Here is a 16,216-nt window from a genome sequence, read left to right on the forward strand (position 1 = left end):
TTTTCCAGTTATGTTTTAAATGAAACTCAAAGCATCTTAATCACTTCTCCTAAAAGCTGTGTACGTTTAGGTCTATTGCATAACAGATGAGGCATTAACTTAAGCAAAAGGATCAAAAGAGTTTATGGCATGGTGAAAACTCTGAACCAGCCTTGACAGTAGTTGCTTACCTAAGCCAAGTCACAGTATACATTGGACAGACAGAAAGTATGCAGTAGTTTTCCTATTTACAAAAGCTTCTATTTAATATAATAAAAGATACAGGAAGGAAGACTTTGTACCTTTTTCAAACCTAACCTAAAATGGTATGAAACGATAAAAAAAGTCTGAGACATAGCACTTGTTTCTAACCTGAAGTCTTACAGAGCTTGAAGAGAACAGAAAAACTTGCTAACATAATTGGAATGATGATCTGTTCAAAACTGGGAGGCACTGACCTTTTGCTCTTTATTCTCTGTTACAAGGAACAGATGACCTTATATGCTACCAGTAGAGAATATAATGGACTAAAGGCTGTCACGACAAGAGTCTTTCAAAAAGCCATTTTTCAACAACCAACATCAGCCCTCAACTTTATAGGCTATCATATCTCTAAAAGGACAACTTCCAAATATTGTAGTACATGTAGGCACACTCACAAGATCAACAGTTTTACAGCCATGACAAATGATAATTACGTACACAGTAAAGGGAGGCAACGTGCTGAAGTGAAAACATTGTCTTGAGGTAGACAGACGGGGGTCCTCGCCCCAGCCTTTCCTGGAAGTTACCAGTTATACGACTTTGCCCAAGTTACTTCATATCATAGACTTTTCCTCATCTGTAAAATTTGGATTAACTATTCCTTCCTTTCAATGTTGTTAGAAGAACTAAATAATATATTGTATGTAAAATTCTCCACAGAGTTGTCATTCACAGAAAACACTCAATAAAATGAAAGATAGAAGTATTATTATTAGAAAAATAGAAAAATAACTAATATGTTAAATGAAGAAGCAGAGTATAAGAATAGTATTTACAACTATTTAAGATATGTAAGTTAAGTTGAAAATGAGACTAGTTGAGGATGGTATAATGGGGTTATGAGTGGTTTTCTATCCAACATATTAATCAATGTTATTACATCTTTTTTATTCTCAATTATAAAACCAGTAATTTTAGCCTAAGCAAATGCTTTCCACTGTGATCATGGTGCTAAAATAAGAATGCTCAGCTAGCCTGGATTTTTAGAACCTTAGGAGGGGAGAGCTAATTAAAAAATTAAAAAAGGCAATCATTTATTGGTCACAGCTGAGCTGCAACATAATTCAGACAATTGTATCTGCTCAATATTGAAATGCATATTCACTGTATTTTGTACACTGAGCAAATTACTGTTTAATGGATATATAGGTATCTACACATGTAAAGATAAGGTTGCTAATGCAATGATAGTTATGTTTTTGATAATTTAAACTTTCATGTGTAATAATTTCTTGATGAAAAATCTCATGCAATATAGAAATACAAGGAAAAAAAGAGAGAAAATCTCTGCTACCTTCATTCTTATCTTTTTTTCCCCCTGAGAAGTAACCACTACCAAAGGCTCAGAATAGAGCCTTGTAGAATTTTTTCTATGTCTATAAACCTAAGTGTAAAATTTTTACATATTCAATAATCAATTTCAAATTTTGCTTTAAAAACAACCACAGTCATATTTTGAAGAGTAGCATCTCTTTTTTCTCAGATTACATAATGAACGATCTTGAATATAACAAACCTTGAATGTTCTGACAGCAGGAAAGAAGAAAGTCCAGTTTTATTGACCAAAGTTCTCTTTATAACTTTTTACTTAAACTAAATCATGTAAATCCTAGTTAGATTAATGAGAAGTATCTCTGGAATATGTTTATACATGGTAAAATGCTAGAGATATCAAGGAATATGCAAGGTAATATTATAATATATAACTGCTGACTACATCTGAATTTAAGACATGTAAAATTCAAATATTTATGGAAATGTAATTATCTGATTATTTTGTTATACAGAATTTGGAGGCAGAATATTGTTACTGAAACAACTAAAATAGAAAGACAAACAATGCTCCAATCAATGAATTTGCTAATTTTATTAACTTGATGAGCATGAGAAAATACATATATTAAGTTTTTCTTAATTTCATGCATGCAAATTTTTTAATGAAATGCTTAAGATTAAATATCATAATCACTTTATGCTAGAACCTGGCATATAGTAGGTACTCAATGAACTATTGAATAAATAAAAGCAATCTTGTATATACCTTTATTATATAAACTCTAAATTCATGACACATATTACAAGGAAATAAATAGATTAATTTCAAGACTATTTTAATTTTTTTCTTGAAATTTATAAAATGTTAATTCAAGTAAGGCTGGCCTTTTGAGTAGATGAAGTAAGACGAAGGGTATAAAATATCATTTTACGTTTGCCGTGAAATCCCATTTAAAATGTGACTATGTCATTGGGATTTAATTAAGGCTGTAAAGAGCAAGTAGTGTGGATTGCTTTTTATGGTACTTGTTGGAGAAAAACAGATAGGAAAAGGTAGAGAAGAAGTAATCCAAAGCATCAGGCTCTTGCAAAAGGCAGATAACAAACTTCCAAAGGTAGTGTTTGGCTTGGTTGGCTTTGAGGCACCCCAGGGAGGAATAGACAGAGCTGGAGAAAGTGGGCTAAGGAAACAGAAAATAGATTTACCTAACCACAGTTAAGATGGTAAAGCCAAAGATGGGTCCCAAGGAACAAAGTATACTGAAGATGAAAATGAAAAAAAAAAAAAAAAAAACCAAAAAAACCAAACATCTGAAAAAAGGATAAATGGTAAAAGAGCAGGTCTCTATTATAGGAAGTCAGCTATGAAAAGGGATGAAGTAGGCTTTGGTGTTTGAAAAGCAATGAGATGAGAGGGGGTGGTTGAGAAGGTGGAAAGGAACACTGGTGAGGAGAAGACATTGTCCAGCTGAGGTCTCTGAGGCCTGTGGCCTTTCTGTGCAGAGGCACAGGGAGAGAGGCCTGCGTTTTTCTTGCTTTTCTTTCTTTTTTTATAATTGAGTAAATATATGTGTGTGTGCATGTGTACATATATATACACACACATTTTTTCCTCTATATACCTAATCTATAATCTATATTGATTTTACCATATGTAAATAAATACATGTGTGTATAGTATTTAAATGACACAAAGGATAATAAAATGGTAAAACCATACTTAACAGCTATTATAGCCTCAAGCCAAATTATTTGGAAGCTGCAGTGATACACCCAGACAGCTATATTAAGTCACATGTCAGATTAATAACTGGGGAGGTTTCTGTAGTGTGCAGTTAAATCTAGGACTCATTAGTGTAAAGAGAGACATTTATGTCTTACCCAAGAATCATTCTGACCCCAACACTAGGAGGAATATTTAAAGTTAAATGGAACAATATATACAATAACAAATCAAGATTTTAAAATATGTATTTTAAATTGTGGCCCTACTTATTTATGAAAGTATCTCGTACAATTTAAAACAATAAAATAGAATAGTTGTGGAAAAAATAGACTATGACAATCTCAGAGGAGCAAAGGGTGTCAATGTTAGTTGCCTCCTAAAGTGAACTAATTATTCTAAACTAAAAATTGAGCCCTAAATTTGAAAATAAGTCTCCTGGCAATTTAGGCAAAAAAAGAAATAGTTTGGTTTAATACTATTTGTTTAAATATTATATTCTTTTTTCCCATAGGGTGTATGTCATAAATGAGTAAAATTCACTTATTTTATGAATTTTGATTACTCATATCAGAGTTTTATATTAGCTCTTGTAATTCATAATAGGATTCTAAGTATTTTCCAGTATTTATTGTTTGGGGTAAAAAGGACCTTACAAATTTATTTGCAGATGCAAACTTTAAATAAACTCAAAGAAGAATTTACTAAATTCACTCTTTAATAAGGAATGACACATAACCTAATAGACAAAATCATCTATAATTTATTAAAACTCACAGAAATACTACTAAAAGGACAATTCTTGCTTCTGGTCTATTATGAAACACCAGTACAATAACAGCAAAGGATAACTCATCCACATAAACAGGGGCTGAATTCCTTACGCAAATAATTTGAGTATTTACATGAGCACTTGCCTGCTCACATGATACTGCATAATACATTCTGCTTGCCTGTTTCTATCCTATCCCTAGCCACCTCCCCTCAATCATTGCCTTCATTTCTCCTATCTGAAGCATGATTATTTCCACTTCAAAGAAGTGAGCTTAGTTATTTATTTACAACCAATTACTAAGGTAAACAAAATAAGATTAACCTCTGAAACAGCTATGAAAGTGGTATTGTGTAAATGGCTATTCAAGACACAAAAGTTACTTTGTTGGAAAAATATTCCTTACAGACCGTGCCATATGCTTATGAGCATATCAGATCAGCATTGAGAAAATAGTAGAATAAATATTAGAATAAATAGAACTGAACATACTTTTCATTAGGGTGAAAACATTAAAATTACTAAAAAATATAATAACTAGGGAATATTAGTAACAAAATAAAACATAAGAGATGACTGAGTGATAAGCAACTTGATATACATTTAGTCACACAGTTAAATTCAAGTTGGTTTCATGTATATGATTAAATATGAATAACAGTATTAATTTCTAACACATCTGTGCCAAAAGTTAAGGTATTGCTTCTAAAGATAAGGGCAAAGCTTGTCAACCATCAGTCTGCTTGCAACAAGCAGAAAAGATGAGAAAAAAGCAACCAAATCAGACAGTGAAAAATGGCAAGTTTTCATTTGCAAAACTCCCAACCTATTTGCAAGTTTTTTTTTTTCTCCTTTAAAAAATTAACATCAGATAAATTGCTATAGTCCACAGGGAGTTAAAAAAAAAATGTGAGCACACCTTTGATTACAGCAGAGGAGATTGGGAATATAACAGAGAATGAAAGAGGCACCAACACAGTGCTGTTTCACAAACCCTCAACATCACACACCTCATCAGTAATTACTAAATACTCAAGTGCATGTCAATCTTAAAAGGGAAAAGGGGAGAAGCATGAGAGAAAAGCACATTACCAAACTGCCTCTGTAGTCCTTAGGGAACTTGTGGATCGGGATCTTGGCTTCATAATAATGCTCATTTTGAAAAATAAAATAAAAAAGAAGGAAAAAAAAGTCTTCAATTATTCTCATTAATACATTTCAGCTGTCTTTCTGCAAATAAGCTTTAAATATATTCCATCTTCAAGGAAGGCTGCTTGAAGAAATCCAGTTTTCCCGAGGTCCACCTCCTGCCCTCAGTCCAGCTCACAGGGAGGGTTTTCACACGCAGGAGCGCTTGCCTCCTTCAGACTGAATTTACTCCAGTACTAGGCTGTTCGGAAGTGACAGTTTTTTTTTCTGTCTTGCAATGCCAAGGGAGGAACTGAATTTTGAATCTTTTCTTCCTCTGGGTCACAAGGGACACCAGCACAGTGAAAAAGTCACTTGATCTCTTCTTTTTTGCAATTCCGTAATAACAGGTTTAAAGGTTCTCAACCCTAAAAGTACTCAGGTAGAGAAAAAGGCAAAGAAAATGACCGGGAAGAACTGTAACACGGGAGAGCTGTCAAGGAAGTTCCATTTCAGGACAACCACAGGAAAACACTCTTCTCCGTGGAGCAGAGGAGTCAGCACAGGGTCAAAGCTGTCCACACTTAAGCTGGGTGGGCAGATTTACCTATGAATGTAATTTCCGTTGTGTCCCCTGCTTAGAATCCAAGGCTTTGTGAATGAGAACTATCATTCAATCTCACCAGGCAGAAACTATTCCTCAAGGGCTGTATGACGTCTGTAAGAAGGCAGTTCAAAACATCGCAGGGTAGTGAGAAAGGAAAAAAAAAAAAAAAAGCCGAGCCCGCCCCGGCCTCGTCAATTGCTGAGACTTACAAAGAAAGGGAAGGGGCGGACCGGCTCCAGAGACCAGGACTGTAAACTGGCCAAGCAGACGGGAGACCTCTCAAAACTTATAAAACCATTTCCTCCTCTGGGAAATGAGGTGTCTGTGTTATTCAGAGTAAGATTCCGTGAGCACCTTCGTAAGAAACACACCCCTTGCCATTGAGTTGTTTGTTTTCCAAAAGAAAGAAAGAAATGAGAAGTCATTTTCTCAAAAGCACTGGACCGGCATGCTAAAACTAAAATTTCTCTTCTGAAGCAAAGTCAGGAGGACTTAAGGACTTAGCAGCTGTTCATTTTGAGCAGATTTAATGAAATGTCATGCTTTGGGGTTGGTTGTAGAGCTGTAAACTGCCTCTTAATAATTCAGCAGAGTGTAACAGGCATCCTTGCATCAGGACGTGCTGGAATGTTTAAACTGAAAAATCTAATGTATTATTGCTGGACAAGTGGCTACATGTACTGAGGCTGTTCCCTTGCACAATGTTTTCTGAACCTTATTTTTTTTAAAATGATATGCAAATTTCATTCATCTCTATACACAAAGACTCTAGGTTTGCTAATTATTAACAGCTCTTTAGTAAGGAATGAAGCTTTATATCATGTCAACATCACTTATTATTTTGAAGACTAAAACCTGCACAGCCTCCTACATCTGAAATGAAAACTTCTATTATAGTGGATATAATCTAAACTGATTCCATAGCTCCTAACATTTGACCACCCTGCCCATCTCTCTAAACATTTTCACATAGACTATGTATTCCTCTGGGTGTAGCAACTTCAATGATTTTGGATATGAATTACCAAGTGAACATAATTTAAGCATTCCGATTGACTAAATGACATTAGTTAGTACGTTGGTTCTCTAGTCTGACGTGAACTTGGTATTTATTTAGCATTTGCAGACAGGATGTTGGAGTGCAGTTGTGACCCACCCAAACAACTTGGAAAATTAACGTAGTAAGGCATCCGCCAGAGTCTCTGGTTGCTTATTACAACAAACCCTTCATCTCTTCCCTGGTCACACTTCAAGGTGCATTTGTGATTTAGTTTTCTTTCAGTGACTCTCAGGCTTCTTAAGGTAAATGCCAATAAACTGCTTTCCACAGTTATCTCCTTATAATTTCAGTTTTCTTACGTCTCCCCAGGGACATTCACGGTTTCTTAGCACTGACCCGGGTTTAGTATATTGCTGGTGGCTTTAAAGCAGGTTAACTGATCACATATTTTTAGAAACTTAAAAGATGGGTTGTGAGACTACTCACTTTTGCAGGGGGGAGAAGGGGGCTTAGAGGAGGAGGCTTAACTTTTTTCTCCTTGGAATTTTATTGTGGGAAAAGGAAGGAAAAAAGCAAAGTAAATAAAATTAAGCAACTATATATTATTTGAAATAGTGTTCTCTTCCATGTAAGGTCTAACAAATATCTTCTGGTTGCCATTTCAGAAAGAAAAGGAAACTGATCACAGAATGTAATTGATACGGTTTGGATGTTTGTTCCCTCCAAATCTCATCCTGAAATTTGATCCCCAGTGTTAGAGAGGGGGCCTGGTGGGAGGTGTTTAGGTCATGGGGGCAGATGCCTCATGAATGGCTTGGTGCCCTCCCAGAATGAGTGAGTTCTCACTTTATTAGTTCACATGAGAGCTGGTTGTTTAAAGCAGCTTGGCACAACCTCCGCCCTCTCTTGCTCTTTCTCTTGCCCTGTGACACACCTGCTCCCCCTTCACCTTCCACCTTGATTGGAAGCTCCCCGAAGCCCTCACCAGAAGCAGATGCTGGCGCGATGCTTCTTGTACAGTCTGCAGAACTGTGAGTCAGATAAACCTCTTTTCTTTATAAATTACTCATTTTCAGGTATTTTCTCTATAGCAACACAAAACACTAATACAGTAATGTCTGAATGTTGAATGTTCAACTCTCCAAAAATAATCAGCCCTGTCTTCTACTGTTCCCCAGGTTCTCTGTCCCAGTGAGGTGATTTAGCTTCCTGCCGTGCCCTTCTCTGTTGCACACACGTAAGAGGTTAGTGCAGCCTCACTTACTTGCTCAAAGTTCTACACATTCCAAGAATCTTTCTCTGAGAACTCTAACACACTTATTGGGAATCTGCTAAATACTGTGTAACAGTCCCATAATGCCTAATATATCATCCCCATCCCCCTTAAAAAAACAAGTTTAAGTGGGGAATCTGACAATGTATTCAACTAACAGGAATACTAAAAATTTTTTGGATTGGTACATCAAGGTTGCTATTACAGAGAAAGAAAGATGTACAATATCAGGCCACTGAGATTTATATTTAAATTTTCCTTGTATTCCTAATGTTTAAGGTAGTAATAGAATTTTTCAAAAACTAATAGTTTTTAATATCACAGTGCGTTCTCTATTTTAAGGCAATTTTTTGCATGAACACTTCTGAAATAATGTTCTATAGTTTTTCCTCTGAAAAGCTTCTCAAAGTGGAGCAGATATGACACTGCCCTCCAAATTCCTTTTAGTACACAGCATATGGTGGTGTACAGGCGACAAGGATGCCTGAATAAGGGGGGACTGAGCTTTAGGAACCATGTGGCCCTTGCCTGTAGGGCTTTGAAAAACATGTGTTTGATCCAGAAGCTGCTATTCTCTCTCAGCATTTCCCTGATGTACCGAATTGCATAATGTTGTATAGACGACTTTCTACTTTCCTGTTGTCATCACATTTCAATAAATGGTATCACAAATGTGTAAGTTAATTAAGTCATCCATCTGTATATGTTTTGTTGAATCAAACCACGATGTAACATGATGTTTCTCAAACTTCAGTCATGTGGACACCATCTCCACAATTTTTTTCTATATTAGCATTTTATCTATAACATTATTTGATATTTTTCTTCATTGATCAACTTTTTAAAAAAATTAACATAAATTTAAAAAGTAACTTTATTTTGTAAATGAGCTTGATAGATTTGTTATATTTTTTTTCCCAGAAATACAAGTAAGTATTAACAGAAAAAAAGAGTCTAAATAGCACCTAAAATTTCTCTCATACCAGGAATGGTGCCCACAATGCAAGGTGGGCAACACTCACAGGGAAAGCATCAAATGCATGCAGGTAGATTGGGTGCGTCCTAAAATGTGATTTCCCTTTCTCTTATTCAATTGTGAGCATGACTTCTGAGATGAATGACATTTTTTAAGAACTGTGAATTAAACATGAAACATTAACTGAAACCAATGGAATGAGGTGTTAAGCAGTGATTTTACTATACAACTGAGGCCTTCTAAGATATTATTACTTTGAAATACTCTGCCTACTATCAAATCTTCTGTCCCCTAAGTAAATTCCTATTTTCAGATTATAATAGACAGTCTACACTTTCCAATCTGTTATGAGCAGATTTCTTAGAACCATATTATAAACTAACTAAATGTTCAGGCCTGTCACATGTGCTTAAATTAAGGACTGCAGATATGTCAAACTAACTTTATAGGAAAAAGGACCATGGGATTGCAGTTTTTATAGTTTCCCAGTATTCTACATTGTACTCTAATGAGAAAAAGTCACTTTGAACTCTTGTAGTATTTCCTCATTATTGAGAAATACTTCAGTGTTTTCCTTATCTGGAGGGGAATTTTGAGGCAGTTTCTAGCAGTCTCTTTTATCATATAACACTTACTAGGGATACAGTTGGATTCAAGGACTTTCCAATTGGCATGAATCTCACTTGGACCTAAATTCCTTAATTCCCAAGGAGAAGCCCAGAGTATTATATTTTGAAGGCTTCCTACCTTCAGATTCCCTACCCTTTTTGTAAAATGTCAGGTTAGAATAATAATAATCACTCTTATTTATTAATCACCCACTAAATGCTAAGTATGCTATATATTTTCTTATTTATACATCACAACATCCCTGCAAGGAAGATATGACAATACCAATTTTATGAATAAGGAAAGCCAATAATGTGGACCCAAGTGTATCTCATTTCAAAGCTTGCTCTTTGTGATATGTGTGAGTACACATGTGTGTGTGTGTGTGAGAGAGAGAGAGAGATAGGGAGAGAAAGATATGAAGAAGTGCTACCTAGTACCAAGTTCTTGGAATTATTTTTAAGCCATCTGTCCTCTTTATTTGGACAGTGGCAATGAATGAATATCCAATGAAAATGGTGTATGTACATTGTTACTGGCATAAGGATGGACATGTTTGACAGCCAGAAAATTTTAGATTTTCAAGACATCCAGGATTAAGCAATCTGACTTCACTGTCCTTGTTTCTAATTTTAAGGCATACACACTGTGATCACGATATATATGACAATATCATGAGCCTGTTAGCCATAAAATATGATAAGATTTTGAGCCATCCTTAAAACATGAGTAATAGTGGTTTGCTGTTACGTATCCAACAGATGGCATTTTCATCACCTCATTAGGTAATATTGGCTTAACAAATGATCATTTTAAAAGGTAACAATATGTGAGACCTCTGGTAATGTATAGGTTTCAATATGTGTCAGCAAATTACTTTGTCTTCTAGAAGGTGCAAAAAACTAGTTTTTAAAACCAGAATCAACATTATTTCTGCACAGGATCAGTAATGCTGACATGAAATGCATTTCATAATTGACTTTCAGAATTTTTCACTAATTCAATATTGGATTTCAAAAGAAAATATTGTAAGAATCAAATAAATTATCTAATTTCAAATTTTATCAGTGCTGGTGTATTTCCTTTGTATTCTACCTCCCCTCTTCTCTCTTGCTCTTCTTGTTCTTCTTAATTCTAAACTTAAATACATCTCTGCAAATGTAACTTCATTTTGAATTAAATATTTAAATGCTATTAAAGAAATACATGCAAATAGTTTAATCAATCAGTGATGAATGCAATATCCTCAAACTCCTGCATTGACCCCTGACCTCAGTTCATACAGGAGGGGAGGCCCTCGAAAGGTGACAGGAAGCTCTGGCTGCATGGGTGGGGCTTGCCCACTGGGGGTTTTACTGTAGTGCCATCAGGTGCCCAGCGGGCATTATTTTGGCTTTTCCAAATGTTACTATGTGTAGGATTTTTTTCTCTGGGGTAGTTCTATTTTCTGAGAGGAGGATATAAGTCTGCCTGCTAGTGTTCTGGTGTGCATAACATAAAATTTACATTTTAACCCCTCCTAAGTATACTGTTCAATGGGATTAATGTGAATTCATGCTGTTGTGCAACCATCACCCCCATCCATCTCCAGAACTTTTTCATCTTTCCAAACTGAAAACCTTGTACCCATTTAAAAATCCTGTTCCTAACCTCCTCTCCTCCCAGCCCCTAACAACCACCATTCACCTTTTTGTCTCTATGAATTTGACTACTCTTGATACTTCATATAAGAGAAGTCATAAAGATTACATTTTAAAGGTAGATTCAAACTCTCATAGCCAATTTGGTCTAGGTGTCTCATTCTTAAAGAGAAAAACCAATCACTCGAAGCACAAAGTTTGAAGACAACAATTCTCATCTTGAGAAATAAATGTACTCGCCTCATCGATCATTGATTCTTTACAAAGTATTTACTTGGCTTAGTCAAGAGCAAAATTATCTTTGCCTTCACCAACATCTGCTTTTTTTTTTAAACCATTCTTTTACTTTTTTTTGGTTTAAATATATTTGAATATTATCAGTGCATATTCAGATTGCTCATTATAAGTTTAGTTCTTATTTCAAATTTATAATAGCTCCCCGTGTTTATTCAAGTGGTTCCTAAATCTATATATCTATCTCAAGGGAAAAGGAAAAATTTTAAATTAGCTTAAATTAATAAAAATAATCTTAAAAGATTTTTTGAAAGAGATACAACAAACGGAAAAAACACAGTGCCAAACGAAGCCCTTGTTTCTAACACTGTGAGATAAATCCGTTTTCATTAAAATAAGATTTGAAAAACAACCTGTCAAAAATAAATGCACACAGAATATGTTTTAATAATAATTTAACCTCTGATGTAATTGATAATGAAGAAAATTGATTTATTAGAAAGCAAATTTTCATCAGGGCCATTTAATTTACATTTGTATGATAACATTTTCCCCTGTACATGTTAAAAGTAATGGCAAAATAAGCCTGGCAACTCAGGCAATTTCTCCTTGACACACATTACAAATAGATTTTCGTTAATGTAAATGGCCTGTTCTTTGAGACAATGCCTACTAATTATGAAGAGTATACAGGATCAGGTTAAGAAGTGGCCTTTGGAGTCAGATTGCCTGGGTACAAATCCAAACTCCACTAACCACTAGTTGTTTGATCTTGAACAAGTTATGTAACCTTCTCTAAGCCTGTTTCCTCAGCTATAACGTGGAGATAAAGTAGAGTTTTGTGAAAATTTTAAAGTGATACGTAAAACCTTAGCAAAGTATCTGGCATACAGTAAGGGCTCAGTAAATAATCTTTACTATTAAAATAAGTTTTAAAAGATAAACCAATGAGATATAGATGAAAGCAGCTTTCAACCTTAAAAGTATATGTTGCTATTTAATACTAATAATACATTAGTATTTGATAAAATAATCGTTTTATGTTTTTGTCCTAGCTTAGATCCTAGTCCCCAGACTCCCTTTACATAATAGATTGTGTAGTTTTTCTGACTCCCATTTTATACATCAAAATTTATTCTCCATGTTATCTTTGGGTCACTTTTCAAGGCCAAACTTTAGAATGTTAAATTCTCTGATTGAAAAGCTTCCACAGCTTCCTGTTCTTTGCAGAGTCAATTCCAACCTTCTTTATGTGTTAAATAAAATCTTCTACCATTTGGATGCAATCTACTATTCAGCTTTGCCCTGGACAACTGATCTTTCCTACCCTATAATGGCAGCCACACCATCTTACACACCTTGCCCCAAATCTGTTCATGCTGTTTCCCTGCCTACAGCCTTTCACCTTCTTCCCTCTTCCCTGCTGAGTATACTTCCCACTCAGATCTAACATAAACATCAGTAAAGGCCAATGAATTCCAAGAAAAACTCAGAAGCTCAGCCTCCTTGGCTTGATTCAATCTGTGAACATCTTGGGTTAATTTTGATTATTATTGTTATTTTTTTACTTATTTATAATTCATTTATAGTGTATAGCAACATACAATAGAAATCACAGGGGCATTCAAGTCCCACAGTCACTGTTCAGCCACTGATTTTGACTGTGTGACCTTCAAAAACACTCTCTTTAAGGTTCAACACAGCCTTCTGCAAAATGAGGACAATACACACACCTATCATCCTCCTACAGTTCCTCTGTGATTAAATGAGAAGCCCTTCCTCTCTATCACTCTCAGATCTTTGCATATGTTTCTTTGGCAGTATTATCCTTTTTCTCTTTTACTTCTCGTTTTTTTGTCAGGAATTAACTCGGGCTACTCCTCCAGTCCTGCTGCTTTGTAGTCTGAATTAGGTACTTAGCCATGCAAACCTCTAGATTCCCGTCCTAATTTCTCTCGGAGTATTTGTCAACACCATATGGTGATCCTCTCTTCATTGGGCTAACTGTAGGCCACTAACTGGAAACTCCTAGGGGAAGGGATTGTTTTACCATCCTTGTTTTCCCAGGGTCTGGCCCTCAACAGACACTTGGGGCTCCATAATGCTGTGAGTTCCTTGAAAACAGGGAACGGGACTTAGTCTTCTTTGTATTCAGAGCACCTAGCACAATATCTGGCTCACAGGGTGTCTGCTTAACAACAGAATAAATCCCTGGTCAACAATGGCAGATAGGCCTTTTATAAATTTTCTTCCTGTGCCCTTTTGTGGCCTTCGCTTCATGGCTAGAATGAGATTTCCAAAATTGAGTCTTGCCTCTGTCTTGTTTTCCATAATCCTCTATCCTTAAAAGTTACTTTAGATGCCTTCTTTGCTAAAAAATAAGTTCTTACGGTATCTTTACAATAAAAAATATTCTCCCAAAGAAAGAGAGACTAGTTGGTATATGGAAATATGCTGGAAGAAGTCTTAGGCAGGAACTGAGTCGACCCCAGCATCATGATTGAGAAGGAAGAGATTCTTTCTTAAGTATTCAGGAGAAATGGCCTTAATCTGGAGAAACTATTATGCAACGTGCTATTCAACCCAGATAGAGTATTTGAATTCTAATAGGGACCTTTTGGAAGCTCAGCTCAAAGGAAATGACTTTTCCAGGAAGAGTTTCCCCACATCTTGGCAGGACAATGAGGAGGCTGCTTGTGGCATCTCATAAAATCTGCCAAAGTCTGTCACCAATCTGCCTGTGAATAAGATGGCTGTTTCTCTGGGTGTAAAGGCTGCATCCTGGCCAATGCTCTAAGAACCTTATTTGGAGTCACTAATAAGTTTACATGCATTAGCACATTTATGTTTATATCAACCACATGAAGACTTTGTATATCCATTTATCAGATGAGGGAGCTGAGGCACACAGAGTGCTTCCCCAGCAATGTAGTGGAAGAAGCAAGTCAGAACTCAGGCCTTCTGGCTCCAGAGGAGGCGATCTGAAGATGACAGAAAGAACTCCCATTTATCAAGTGTTCACCATGTGCCAGGAACTGCGTAAGATGCTCCACATATGTTCTCTCATTTAACATTTAGAACAAGCTCATGAGCTAGGTGCTATTATTTCCTCCATGAAACAGTCCAGGAAACAGATCTACAGGAGGTTAAGTAGTATGTGCGTGGTCTTAAATTGGGGCTTAATCTTAGATTACCAAAGTCAAGCATCACCTGTGAAAACCAAGACTTCAAGAACTAAACAAATAGCATTAGAAGTAGCATCTGAATAGGAGGATAATTCTTTTAAACTTGTTTAAGGAATTCTTTGATAAAGATGGATGAATTTATCACCATAGTCATAGTTTTTTTTATTTTGCACATGACATTGAAATCATTTTTATTCTAGGAATCATGACTTTCAAATATTTCAAGTATTTAGATACCAGTGTATATATAAATGCGGTATTCAAAAGTAACTTTTTAAAAAATGCATTTTATTTTACTATGTTGTTTCTTTCCTTGAAAGGAGAGACTAATTTACCTTCCTATTTCAAAAATGATTTCTGTGAGTATATCATTGTTTTTAGCTAAAATTTTTTTTTTTTGAATGGACAGCTCCTGTCTAAGGGATAGGAAAGCAGACTTAGATGCTATTTAATCTGAGCTGTATATCACTCTGTGTTCTTCCGAGGAGAAAGACAGCCTGTTCATTCCAAGCATGCAGTGACCTCTAAAAAACTACTCACAAACAACGTTGAACTGTGATTTTTCAGAGAAACTGCTCTACTATGTTGCCTGTGTTCTTAAAGGGAGTGCTTTGTCTGATACTTTTGCAAAAAAGTCAAGTCTTAAGTATGGTACTTGGCAGAAGTTGCTTTATGGAAAGTTGAAGGCAAATGAGCTAGAATAGATAATGCCAAAATACTTTCCATTTTCAGGGCAGATTGTTATTCCATATGGGGAAAGAATATGAAAAAGCTCTCCCACCCAAGTCCCTGTAATTTAAACCTTCATTCAGCTGACAGGTCCTCAGTGAGTCAGATTCCTCCAGGATTTAATTACTCCCTAGCTGACTCTCAAGCTTCTCTGCAAATAGTTAACTTTTTTGTTAAGAGTTACCTTATAGTAATTGCACATTAGAATTAAAGTGCAGTGATAAAAAAATCAATAAAAATTAAAAAAACATAAGCCATTTTAAAAATAATAATTTTGTAAATGGCAACTAACTTAGGCAGGGCTGTTTCAATACTTACGTACATCTCACTATTTCTCATATCCAACATATTAAAATGGACTTACTTTCCACATTATAGATTTTTTTTTACTATAAAAATCTAGAAAGAGTCCTTATAATTTTGCTTTTGAAACTATGTGGCTACTATTAAACTTATGTAACTAATGATTGGCCCTGATTTCTTTGCAATCATCCAGCATGCTTGGGAATACTTGCAAAATGAAAAAAAAATCAGCATGTAAGTTTCTTTCAAATTTAGTAAAATTTTTATGAATACTCACTTGACAGCTATTGAAGTTGACATAATGTTATGCTTTGAATATTTAATTAAACATTAATCTTGATTTCGCAGTTTTCTTTTTGTATTTTGGAGTCAATTATTTCATTTTTCAGTTATCAAACATTTTTACAGGCCCATTAAATGCTCATAGGCTCTAGGTCCTAAGGACCACAGTACCTGCTATGGACAAGAACCCTGGAGGTGGGATTTGGGAGGAAAGGGAATTGCAGTAAGAAGTGATTC

The 16,216-nt window shown here is 35.4% G+C and overlaps 1 protein-coding gene across 11 annotated transcripts in view; it reads right to left on the minus strand.

Moving 5' to 3' along the window:
- The window catches only part of PDE4D (phosphodiesterase 4D), a 1,287,470-nt gene that overhangs the window by 252,383 nt on the left and 1,018,871 nt on the right, over positions 1-16,216 (minus strand). Inside the window, exon 1 of one of the 11 annotated variants that reach the window (XM_045565995.1) lies at positions 5,106-5,894. The exons of the other annotated variants lie outside the window; for them this stretch is intronic. Within the exon in view, the coding sequence (XP_045421951.1) occupies positions 5,106-5,170 (65 nt within the window). The 5' untranslated portion in view covers positions 5,171-5,894. Of the gene's footprint in view, positions 1-5,105; positions 5,895-16,216 lie in introns of those variants that run through there. 11 annotated transcript variants of the gene reach the window in all.

This window comes from Lemur catta, chromosome 12, assembly GCF_020740605.2.
Source record: "Lemur catta isolate mLemCat1 chromosome 12, mLemCat1.pri, whole genome shotgun sequence".
NCBI lineage: Eukaryota > Metazoa > Chordata > Mammalia > Primates > Lemuridae > Lemur > Lemur catta.